At 33.1% G+C, this 13,314-nt stretch overlaps 1 protein-coding gene across 1 annotated transcript in view; it reads left to right on the forward strand.

Annotated features, from left to right (window-relative positions):
- Positions 1 to 13,314, forward strand: part of CNTNAP2 (contactin associated protein 2) — a 634,054-nt gene that overhangs the window by 285,464 nt on the left and 335,276 nt on the right. The window contains exon 4 of the mRNA XM_052697656.1: positions 5,923 to 6,070. Within this exon, the coding sequence (XP_052553616.1) occupies positions 5,923 to 6,070 (148 nt within the window). The remainder of the gene's footprint in view (positions 1 to 5,922; positions 6,071 to 13,314) is intronic.

The raw sequence follows: 13,314 nt of genomic DNA on the forward strand, positions 1-13,314 counted from the left end.
GAAATGTGAAGCAGTTGCAAAGAGAATTCAGTAGTTGTGCTGTGTGGCATATCCTAATGTTGCCATTTGGCAGCACACAGGGTTGGGTAATATACATGTTTCAGATTGTTGTGCAAATGAAAGAACTATTTTAATGTTATCAGTCTTACTCATTTTGAAGCTCCAAATTATCTCTGGATCTGCCTCTGAGCTGAATTGCCTGAGTTAAAATTTTCTTAGTTAAAGAGCACATTAATGACTACTCCCAAATATGTTAATAAAAATGTTACTAATTATGCTATTGTTTTGTCATGGCAGCAAAGAAGTAACTTTATTCAAGGGCTGCGAAGGCTGAAAGGCTGTATTTTCACAAACTCAGAGCTAATGTGAATACTGGTTCTTTAATCCTAAAAAAAATTACAAAAGACAAGGATAGTTTCTCATCAACAAATGCTTTCAAATCAATCTTACCCATTTTTATTATTGAATGTGTTTCAAAATGGAAAGCAGACAAACAAACAAAAAGCATCTCAAGGTACTGCAGCCTCAGTTGTTTAGGATACCAAGACAAATAATTATCTTTCTAGTATTGTATGAATCTCTAGGGAATAAACAGCGTGTGCTTATGGAAGTAAATCAGTGCCATAATGTTATTTAGGAATTCATAAAGACTCTGCAGGAAACATTATTTCTAACCTTTCAGTGTTGACTTCACAATCTAATGTTATTTTAATATACTTGGTGTATATTTTATGTTTTAAAAATCTGACATTTTTCCTAATTTGGTGTCATCTTGACAAAATCTGCATGATTCAGCACAGAGGTTGAAATCTATTCATTATTCAGTTCTGTAAAAGTGTCTGCTATCTTTGTGAATAGTAGAAAGTTTCTACATTTGGTGTGTACCCCAGAAAGGAATGGGATATTTTCTTGTGAGATATTTTGCACATTTATGGAATTGTATATTCAGTTTCAAAATCTGGAGCAACAAGTTCTTTGCTACCTTTCCTGAGCTGCCATCTTTAGGAATCTGTGATAACCCTCTGAAATAAAACTTTAAAATATCCATCTCTATGTCCTCTTAATGAGCATGAGGTTTAGGGATAGAGAGAGGTTTGTGGTGGAACGAATTAACAGCTTATACACATGTGCATTCTCAGATGTCCTACTTCAAATAGTTGTTTTTTAAATTTAACCAAGGATTAACTGACTGGAAGTAGTTAATTTCCCTGGCAAGTGTACAAATAAATTGGTAATATTTCTGTGCATAAAATGATATGAAAAATAATTTTGTAGAAGGATGACAAAGGCAATTCATTCTTGGACTTGAAATGTATAAGGAGGGGGAGTGGATGTTAACTTAATGCTTCATTACTGCAACTACATTAAACAAAGATAATTGACTGTGATACACCTAGAGGAGAAAAACAAAACAAAAAAAAAAAGAGTGCTTTTCTTTTTAACTTGCATTCAGTTAAATTTAATATTTTACTAGAAACAGTGGTCATGTTTGTGTTGTTGCTTTTCTTCGTTTCGTGTCTTAAGAAACATCAGTACACAAGGTTGAAACGCTGTTTGAACATGGAATCATGATATCAGAACATCATTTTGTGCAGCTCTTCCAACTCTGTCTTTGAACTGAAATTTTTTTCTGTGAATCAGTGTAAAGAACCAAGATGTATAGGAGCCATTTTTGAGCAGAAGTCAGATTTATCTCTTTAAAGTTATTGAGACTATTATTAAACTAACAAAAACTTGATCTCCTGCAAATGAGATCAAGTTCCTTTGAAGTGTAGCACAGGTTGCACACATTATAAAGTGTTAGCATATTATGTTCTAAAAGTAAAAAGTGTTACAGTGGTGAATCATGGTTTCGATTTAAAATGTTTTAGGGTGAAAGGCTACAAGTACAGCTTTCAACGTTATTGTTTGAATGTAGTGGATGAAATAGATGAAATAGATCTAATTATGTACACAAGGTTACAGTACATTCTAAGTAGACAAAAACAGATGTGGGGCCTAAAGAAAACCCGCAGGGAATCAATAGAGAATGTAAAGGAACAGTGTGACCCAAGTTTCGGTTCTATTTCAAAATGGTTGGAAATATTTTAGCATAGAAAAGAGCTGTATTTAGTCGTATCAGAAGCCTGTTAGTAGAATGTAGTAGGATGCATATTTCTCCCAATAATGAATTTTTCCTTTCTGAAACTTTACAAAAATGTGGAATATTTATACCTTCTTTTACATCAAATGCAGTTGAAATCGGTCCAGTAAGCTCCAAAGATTTGAGAAGACTGACATGCAGAAAGATACGAAGATATCCAATCGTATTTTCCACACCAGACTGCCTAGGAGACTTGTTGCTAATAAACCATTTTTAAGAAGAAAATAGGATAATTATTTGTTGATGGAAATTGAAATAGAAAATTGATGTAAATCATTGTTTGCATATTGGATTTAAATGTTTTTGAGCTGATGCAATGAGAGCAGAAGTGTCTCAGAAGCTTTTCTTAACTTATTAAACTACTTTTCTTCTTTCTCTCTGGTGTAGTCAGTTCTGTGTTTAACTCACCTTGGAATCCCCAAAGAATTGTGTTTTCCACAGACATTTTCTATCTATGGTCATTTCCGTATTTCATAATAATGTACTTTTATTTTAATGTGTTTGTACATGCAAGCTCTGTTTGAAATAACAGGAGTCATTTATAGAGTTGTAAAGCCATAGAACATAGAATCTTTGTAGTGATTTCACTATTACTGTATCAAAATAAAGGTAGAAGCCTAGATTTCTTTTCATAACATTAGACTCATAAACTATCCCCATCTTGTACCTACAGTGTCAGTGGCAAAATGTTGCATTCAAGAAACATAAGTGTATAAGTAATGAAAAAAGCAGTCCTTCTTTGTTTAACTGGATAGTAAATGTCATGCTGCTAGTCTCTGCATTGCACCAGGTTTACATCACCGTAGAAAAGGCATACATCAAAGCAATTTTTACAATTGTGCATGAATAAACTCTTAATTTATACAGAGACTAATTTAACTGAATAAGTTAGTTTTTGCTTGAAGAGGATTTTTCTTTACTTCATAACATTACTTTTCAGTTTTGAAATGTCTTATTCCAAAGGTAATTTTGCAATTATGACAATTTCTTTTTAATTTTTTGTTGTAAAAGATGATCAAAGCCCCAAAATAAATTTTATGATGTATTTGTTTTATTCATAGGATGGTATCGCAAATCTGTTCTTCTACAGAAAACCAAAGCTGTTTTTGTCAGCTTTACTTAATTAATATTCTCTAGCTGAATGTTAATGACATTCAGTTTTGAATTTATAATTTAGTTTTGCATTTGTTTTTTATGATTAGAATTACATTATATTATAAATACAGATTTTAAAACTGAATTTGAATCTTAAGTTTCCCTAACTTTGCCTCCAAATTTAAAAACAACTTCAATTCTCACTTCGTCTTTTGCTTTTTTTCTCTTCTTAATGCAAATAAAATTGTACTGGATATATTTTAAGTATTTATGTGTATAGTAATGTGGCTGAAGAATATTGGTAAAAACAAAGTCACTTTCAAAGACCATTCAGCTTCAATTGCTGATGCTTTTGCTGAAGAAAGATCCTGTGCCACAAGCTTGTCTATTTTTGTGATGTAATTAGTTGGCCCATTAAAATACATATTATCTGTTCCATAAATCTCCTCTCCTGTAACTTCTGAAAAATATATGATGCTAATCCAGTTACAAACCTCTTACTGAGTGCTTTTGTAAACTCCACTGAACATTGTTCAAAACAAGTATTTAGAAAGGAATTGCAGGTGTATTTTCTTACCTTTCTTACGTTTCTATATACATTACTGTCCTGTGGAGTACTGTATTTGAGAGAAGTTATTGTGACTCACAACATTCCCAAATTTTGTCTTCTGACATGAGATTAAAACATAAAGCATCTTAAAGAACTTTCTATATAAAAGGAAGCAGCCTGTAAAAAGGCAGTTTACTGAACTGATGAGGCAGTGGTATCTGTTTTACAGACTGGTGAGCTGTCTTGGTCTTATTCTCAGTTTGACTTAAAGAAAAGCTACATTACCCACAGAAAGAACCTTTCTGGCAATAATAATAATAAGGAGTTAATGAGATCAGTAAGCAGGCTGTCTTGCTTAGTTTAAACAAATATTTCCAGCTTTTCCTGAAAAGTAGTTTTGCATGAAGGGTGTTGAGGGAGGAGGGGGAGAAGAGAGGTTCTTATTGTGTATTTCTGTGATTTTGTTTGTTTGTTTTATTTAGAAATCACTGTCTGTGTAAAATAAAAATTTAAAATTATATAATTTTTTATTCATTACATAATGTCCTGCGAGTCCTTGAACAGGATGCAGAAAATAGGCATTCAGTAGGTTGATTAGCTCTTCTTCAGCCTGTGCTTTTTGTTGTTGTTTGTCTGCTATTCAACTCAGAGCACAGAACTATTATATTTCTCAGAAATGCTTACCCCTCAAATATGGAAGTGCTTCACAGGCATTAACTGTTGTACCTAACAAGTTTTACTATGAAGCCATGAGTGTCTTCATCATTATTTAGCACATTAATTGCAGCAGTACAAACCAACAACCTTATAGAAAACTGTTACATACATTAATTTTTTGAGCTCATCGAGGAAGGGATTCTGTGAATCTTTACATTTACCAATACCCAGATCTACTGTGCAGTATACAAGACAGATACCCATCTGAAATTTCTATTGCTGTATTTATATGCAAAGCGTCAACCTAAATTTTTGGCTTTACAAATTTTTGATGACTATATTTTGCAGTGGATATCTCTACAGCCTAGGTTTTTTTTAAATTTCTTTTTATTTCCAGTACTTGAATGTATTACAGGATTCTATTTGGATTTATCTGTGTGGGAAAGATCACCTTTCCTTGTTTACTGCTCCAAGATACTCGTTTTATTGAAAATTTCTTAGGAAGACTTATGATATTTCTCTGAAATTGCTGAAAATAACTAAATGGCAATCTTTAACATCTACCATTAGAAAACAGATAGTTTGTGCGTGCGATGAAAACACAATACAATCTGTTATGTTAACTGATAGATATCATTTACTTTTAAGCAGAATACCATGAAATCTTTCACCAAGAGGTACAAAATTACAAAAGAAACACTGAATTTACTTCACTCATTTTTAAATTTTACTTGAGAGTCGGTCACAGCGTTATCTAGATCAACCTGTGCCCTCGACAGAAATTTGTCAGTGCATGGAACTGGTATTAACTCTTTAATTACCCATTCTTTACATGATGTTAGTGTGGAATACCAATAACAAAATTATAAAACCATGACAAAGTTCTGTATTTTGTACTCTTTTGACTTCCAAAGTTTCAATAACTAGAGCTGTGGGAGGTTGCTATGGTTAGGAGAGAAACTGTGTTCTCATCTTCCAGAATGTAGTACATAAAAATTAAAGAAAGATCTTTGTATTCTTGGAAATTTGAGGAATTGTAGGGTCTGCTGTAGGAAATAGGATATATCAGGATTTCTGTTTACGAGACAGTGATTGCTGTTTGTGATCTGTTAGAGGAAGGGTATCTTACCACAGAATAACCCTTTTGGACACCTTTATAAATGTTTTAGTAACTGAGCAATGGATCAGCTATGCAAAATACTTTCTTACTGAGAACCAGCTTTTATCTGAATTCACTGTATCTACTGTGGAGAAAGATGATATGAGGTTCTAGTGCTACAGTTTTTGTGTTGTGAACACTATAAAACTTTTCAAACTCACTGTTCATTTGCTCAGTATCAAAGAAAACATTTTAACCAAACTTAAGTGCTAACTAGTCTCTCAGAAGACTTCACTACCTAAAATTTTCCTTCATAACAGAATCTTTACAGTGTATGAGATAGAAATAATAAAATAATTTTCTTCTTCTTTCCCTTAGGCATTTCCTGGAAATACAAACTCTGATAGTGTGGTCCGACATGATTTGCAACACCCAGTTATTGCTCGCTATGTACGTATAGTTCCTTTAGATTGGAATGGAGAAGGCCAAATTGGGTTAAGAATTGAGGTCTACGGCTGCTCCTACTGTAAGTTTTTTCCTTTTTTTTTTTTTTTTTTTTAATTCTAAATAGAAACTGTCTTTGAATTTCAGATTAAATCTGAATCTGAAGTACTTTTTGTTAAAATGGATGAAGATATTCCAGGATTACTAATTGTAATGCCTGGAGCTTAATTTAATATTTATGCCTGGAGCTTCATTTAATATTTACTGTATCCTTTATTTCTGAGTTGCTAGTTAGCTCTTCTATAGGGAATACAGCGCTGGAATTAGTAACAGTGCTTTGAAATCACTACTTTTGATCTTCAAGATCGTTTTTGCAGAAGACTTGAATAGACCAGTTGAGGAAAAGATAGCATTCAGATAACATATCATGCTGGGTCTTGAGGGTAATAGCTGGGAAACAAGACATAATTCATTGCCTGATGATAAAGATAAAAATAAAACAAGTAAAAATTCAGCTGAAGCAGCTCATCTTGTCTAAATATGACATGTTTTTCAGAGATTTTTCCTTTAGTGTTTGAGTATAACTTTAGAAAAAACCAGATGAGCAATGGTGCAAATGGTTAAGAGCACAACAGATCACGTTTTAAGAAAAGCAAGTGCAGTTTCTGAATACCATTCCTTCAATTTGATCCTGTGGGTGCCTACAGAAAGTCTACATGCCTGCAAACTATAAGTGTGTGCTGTCCTATTTCTATGCAAATTTAGTACAGCATCCCTGTGGGTGTTTTAGGGGAAATAAATACTTGAGATTCATCTTTAAAAAAAAAAAAAAGAGAAGAAGTGTTAAAATAAGTTAAGAAGCACGTATCTTGAAGTCTCTTCCATTGACATCAAGTGATTTAAGGCCTATTGAAACACTTTGCCATGCTAACTAGCAATTGTGATAATTAACTAGCAAAAATATCTTGTGATTTACGTTGTTTTGATTTGGCTATGTGCTTTCATTAAACACTATTGAGAATCACATTCTGGTATTATTTTTCCTATTTCCATGTAATGAATGAAAGCCTCATTGTAAAATTTATATTGAGCTTAAATAATTTTTTAACAGCTGAAATAACTTAGCTGAAAAACCAGATCAAACTTGCTGTGGTGTTGGTAGGGCTGTGCTGGGGGAATTCATGGGTGTTGGATACATTTGTAAGAAAACACACTGTATTTGTTATCTGAGGAACTGTGAGTTATTCTGAAGTTGGTTCTTGTTCAAAAAGAACTATCACAGAATGCTTTTCCAGTAGAGTATATACCTCTACCAGATTTACTAGATTGCCCAAGTCTACCTCAAACAAAACTCTGAGACAGTCAAACTCTCATGGAAAATTCAGTGCTTCCAGGCTCCTTGTACTTATGATTATGAACAGCTCTGCAAAGTGCAAAGCCAAGGATAGTCCAGTTTTTGCTCTCCACATTATCACAGAATTTAAGCAAATGAAATGCACATTAAAAAAAAAAAGAGAGAGAGAGAGAGAGAGTGAAACTTTCCTAAAACCTTGAAATTTTTTTCACAAAGTAAAAATTAAAATTTAAGTAACTTTTAAGAGCTTTATGTATTGCAGGTGCAGCAATATGGTGGAGTGCAGCATTTATTTTCATGAAATGCCAAAGCAGAAGGGAATTTTGCCAGAAGAAATGCCTAGATCTAATAAAATCTCCTACATGGGAATATTACCAAATGTCCAAAATAACTCTCCATGATTTATAGAACAGCTTAGAAGAAGACTCAAATTACATGTTTTCTTTCCCTATCAAAAAATAGTAAAAATTATTTTGTTTCAGTTTAGTAGGATAATTTCATTTTCAATATTTAAAAATGCAAAGCAAAATATCTGATTCAGTGTATTCTTTGAATGCTCTACAGCACAGATTCTGCTCTTTTTCATTACTGGATGGTAATGCAGTTCAATGTAATCACTATTGCTTCCAGAGAAACTTCATGCCAAGTGAATTTTGAATGATATGAATAGTTCAGATTAGTGGGATATTATTTCATATGACAAGTCTCTCAGCTGCCCCCTCCACTGGGAGGCAACTGAAAAAAATAAAAATATAATAAAATAAAATAAATAGCCAACAAAATGGTTAAATTCTGAAGAAGAAGATTTTGTTTTGATCAACATCTTCCATGTTTCTCATGCATACTCATATAGTTGCGTGGCCCTTTTGAAGTGATCTTTGCAGGTCCTCGCTGAACTCGTAAACTTTAAGGTACAAAATGATCTTTGAAGTACTTGCAAAATTTAAATGTAAAAAGAGAGAGCTTTGGTATTAAAACTGAGGAAGAAAATTTTACAAAACATTGCATGGTAGAGAAGAGCTCACAAATAGGAATAAAATTTGTTCATTGGAAATGAACTGCACCCTTTTTGTGAAAACCCTGAAAAGGCAGAAGTTCTCTCCATGAAGTTGAAAACACAAGTAACATGACATAATATAAAGGGTAAAAGGCCTCATTTTTTTCTGGTAGACAGTGAAGAAAATAGGAGAGAAAAAAGAAAAACTTACAACACCACTTACACTCAGCTTACCCTCAGTGATCTGTAAATGCCTCGTGAATTGCACTAAAGATTGTAATACTTATTTTATTATATTTGATCAGTTCTAGTGTCATCCTGTTCAATTTTCTTGTGAAAAATATCTTGGAGCAATGAGGTTTCAAGAGTAGGGATAAAAAGTTAACTTTGTGTTGTCTCAGTTGGGATAAGAGCTATGCAGTTACTTATTTAAGCAATTCAGCAAAATGTTTCTGCTCATTCTCTTAGCTGAGCTGGGCCTGGAAGACCATCAAGTTTCTTTTCATTTCAAAGTACAAACCAGTTTTTCTTTCACGCTGTGTATTCTATATTGCTTTACTCTTTCATTTTTTCTGTTTTACTGCTTGAAGTGCAATGAAAAAGGCTTGAGTTCTTATATACAATAAAGACAGACACTAGCCAAGAAATTCCTTTGAGTTCACTGATATTTTTACCATTAGTATTTTAGGCAATGCAAAATTAGTATTACAGTATTAAGTAAAAAGGGAGATACCATACCTTCACACATCCCTTGAGCCAAAGTAGACTACTAACCAGGCCTGTACATCATGCTGTAAAGATGTATGGCACATCTAAAAGAAGCAAAAAAAGATGTCTGCTTTCCCTTGCTGAGGTTAACGTGGACCTTGAAAATATCAACTTCAATTTAAAATGTAATTTTTCTTACAGCTTTTACTGTATTAGCCAAGCATAAATCTGATACTGAGCTGGTTATATAAGGCCTGTAAAAGAAAAAATAGAAAATTCTGGATAACATTCTCATTTGCCAATGAGGTAGTATATTTTTTGTCTTATGGTAAATAGTTAAAATACTGGTATTGTTAAACAGTTTATTCCGTTTGTTTAGAAGAAATGCAGAAAGTTTATGGAGAAGATGTGGAGTCTCCTTTGGAGATATGCAAAACCCATCTGGATACTTTCCTGCCCAACCCACTTTAGAGCACCTGCTTTAGCAGGGCAGTTGGATAAGATGATCTCTAAAGGTCCCTTCTAATTCTTACAGATTTATGACTATTTTGGTGGTTCCCAATGACAGAACTGCTCCTTAAAAGATGAATTAAAGATTAGTAAGATTTAGTTTATTAGTAAGAATTGTTTTGGGTTTTTTTTGCTCAATGGTTCTTTATACTACATGAACACATACACTTGAAAGTTAAGGCTAGAATAGAACAATCTATTCTAAAATTCAAAACAGTACTGATGTTACTGTAGAAGTAGCAGCTTTGATGTTGAAAGAAACCAGTCCAAAGGAGTCAGAAACTTACCAGAAGTACCTACACTGATGAAAAGAAATAAGTGGTGGTTCATTTTTTCTTCTTTTTTTATTGTTATTTTCTTACATTTTTTCTTTAAAAATAAAAAGATGGAACAATAGGTTATCACATTAAATTCTGAATATTAGAAAATAATTAGAAAATTCAGGAAGTAAAACAAAAGAGTTCTTTAAAAAAAAAAAGGATTGAAGGCAGTAGGTACTGGTAGTGTCAGACTTCATAAAGTTATAATATTCATTGTCACAATAGATTTTTTTTTTTTTAAGGTTTTAGCCCATTAGTGAATGGAGAAGTACTCAGTTGTTGCAACACAAAGTTAACAGAAGAGTTCTTACAGCCCTGCATATTTCAGCACTGCATCTTTTTCTGCTTTTTGCAGTGAATAACAGTTCTCTCTATATACCTCCTTGAAGTAGGATTACTTCTCTGTCCTAAAAGTGGTTTGGTAGCTCTCAAGCTTTGCTCAATTAATTTTTTGTTCAGTTCCCAACAATGTGAAATCTCAGACTGAGCAGAACCTTAGTAGCAACAGCAGTAACTTGTAGTATCTTTGATTATTTGTGACTGATATAGCCCTTTCTTTGAACAGCCTGAATTTTTTATGTGCAAAATTCTGCTTCCCTCCCTGATATCTTCCAAATTTTTCATAGTATCTTGAATAAAAAACATCCTTTTGTTCACATTGCATTTATTCTTTCTTGCAAGTAAACAAGATAAAAAACTTTCCAGCAAACCTATATTCTGTGGGGAAATCATGGCTTTTTGGTGCAATAAGTGTTATGTCTGATTTCTTTGTGAATTTGCAACAGTTCTTCACAAAGAAGGGACAGACAAAAGCAAACAAAAGAATAATTTAAAATATGCATATATTTATTCCATGCATATATTTATTCTATCCTCTCTGAGATAAGAAAAAGAAAATCATAATTCCTTTTTAAGCGATTTTGGGAGATGTAATTTAGGTGTTCTCTTTCCTTCGGCTCTGATTTCTAGTCAGACACATCTAAGGTACTGTGGTCAATCAATCTGTTATGCAGTAGCTCAGATAAGCAGAGGAGCATAACAAGAAACATGATGTTGGCGAAGAACCCCACAAGAAGAAATTACGACATACAAAGTGCATCTACCTTAAGGCACAGAAATGAAAATTTTCAATCAAATTTAACAATTACAAAATAGTGATTTTCTTGCTTAAAAAGTCTGCCTCCTATCAGCTTGAAATTTCAGTTTTAAACCTCTTTTTTGAAAAGCAGGAATGTCAGAGCAGAGTGTATAAAATAGAAGGTCTTGCAACTATGCAACGTCAGTTCTGCAACTGTCAAAATACTTGTTATTTATAATGTTTAATCACAGATCCAAAATACAAGATCAGATAAGCTGTCATGAAGAAAATAACATGTTCAGAGTAGGATTTTTGGGGCAAAGTTTCATATTTAGTGTCTTTTATATTTAATTACTTTTTACTTTTTAATTCCATTAAATAGTGATCAATGAAGTTTTCAAGTGTAGGATTTAAAAAGGTAAAAAAAGCAGTGGAGATAATCAAATGTGGGGAAGAGATTCATATTTTGAAATATATATTAGGCCTTAATTGACTCCAGCTGATGCTTTTGTTAGGAACTGTAATGTGTTTGTTCTGAAATATCTACTTGTACAGCAGTGCTTTATTATATTGAAATCTGTCAGCAGTTTTCAACTTGATGTTGAGATATGAAGGATATGTACTTATATTTTCAAACAATGACATAAAATGGTTTGTTTTTCACATGTTAATTTATGAAAGACATTATGCTTAATGCTTTTGAAAATCAAGCATATGCTTGTATAAATATCTGCACACTGACACTCGCCACTATTTCAGAATTTACAGTGAAAAATATCAAATATGTGTTAATTTTTAACATTATTATTTTGGACCTTAAAAGACTACTAATGTGTGGAATAAGATCAGCGAATTGTCCTGACTAAATACTTGGAAACCTAATTCTTCAATAGTATATGTCATTTTTAAATGATTAGACAAGTATTTGCTAAGTAATTCCCCTAAGGCAAATCATTTTCCTTTAAAAACCAAATCCATTATGTGTGTTTAAGCTGTGAATGGCTGTCATCTTGCATCCGATTTTATTTCAGTGTAGCAAATTAAGCAAAAATTGTTTGTTACATGGCTTACTTGTTTGGTTTATTCTAAGCAGTGGTGATAGGATAAATGGAAAAAAATATTCAAGCACTGTAACCATCCCACATAATTCCCACAGAAAAATTTATCTGACAGCATTGAAATTTTAAAAAAATTCTCTTTTTTTTTCACACATAGCATGAAAACTCAAAACTTTGTTTTGTTTTGTTTGCAGCACTTTATGAATTTGGAATTATGTCTTACATACATTTCTTAGATACTTCAATCTTGAATATTACTGCCCCTTTGCTTATTAAATATAATAGTTCATACCTTATGTAGTAGTGTAGTGAAAAGTTCACCCATGTGTCAACACAAAGATCTGGTGTCGTGAAACTAGCTAATACACAGAGCTGGTTGCATTGATTTTAAGAAGTACACATACTCTTTAGTGGGTTTTTGGAAATAACTATTGGTATGTGTATTTTTTTATCATCTGAAAAAAATCTTGCATAATTTGGTGACAGAGAAAGTATTCTGTTAAAGCTTTTGCTTTTTTTTGTCAGTGTTTAATGAGGTTAATACAAGAAAAAATCTCTAATCTAAAAGTAAACACATACTGTTTGCAGCCTCTAAGTTTGAAAAAAGTAAAATCTAATGAATCTTGGAGTCCTTTATTTTCTTGGAGATATATTCTTACTATATTTTGAATCTTGTATACATTTCTAACTGATAAAACTGCCATTCCCCTCTGTAGCTTAATCTGATTTGTTTATGAGCAAAAGATAATCAATATTTCCCCAACTTCTATGTGAGCATATTCCTGTCAGTCAAGACATTTCCTATCAGAAACTGTTGCAACTTGACTCTCTGAATCTGCACTCAACAACCTTCTTGCTTCAGTCTTCACTGGTGACTGGTCTTCACAAAGCCCTTGAGTGAATGGTTGGGAAGATAGGGAGAGGTGGGAAGATAGGGACTTGTGGACCACTGTTGCTCCTGCTGTAAACCACCTGAGGAACCTGAATATCCTTAAGTCTATGAGTCCCAGTGAGATGCATCCCAGGGAATTGGCTGATGTAGTTGCTAAGCCACTCTCAGTGATATTTGAAAAGTCATGGCAGTCAGCTGAAGTCCCAGGCAAATGGTAAAAAAGGGCAATGTCACATCCATTTTTAAGAAGGATTGAAAGGATGATCCAGGGACCTACCAAGGAAAAGTCCTGCCAGACCAAATTAATGGCTTCCTATGATTCCTTAACTGCAGCATTGGAGAGGGGAAGAGCCACTGATGTTACCTATGTGGACTTCAGTAAGGCCTTTGACCCATAATATCCTTCTCT

The sequence above is a fragment of the Tympanuchus pallidicinctus genome, unplaced genomic scaffold, assembly GCF_026119805.1.
Source record: "Tympanuchus pallidicinctus isolate F22 unplaced genomic scaffold, pur_lepc_1.0 scaffold31, whole genome shotgun sequence".
Taxonomy (NCBI): domain Eukaryota; kingdom Metazoa; phylum Chordata; class Aves; order Galliformes; family Phasianidae; genus Tympanuchus; species Tympanuchus pallidicinctus.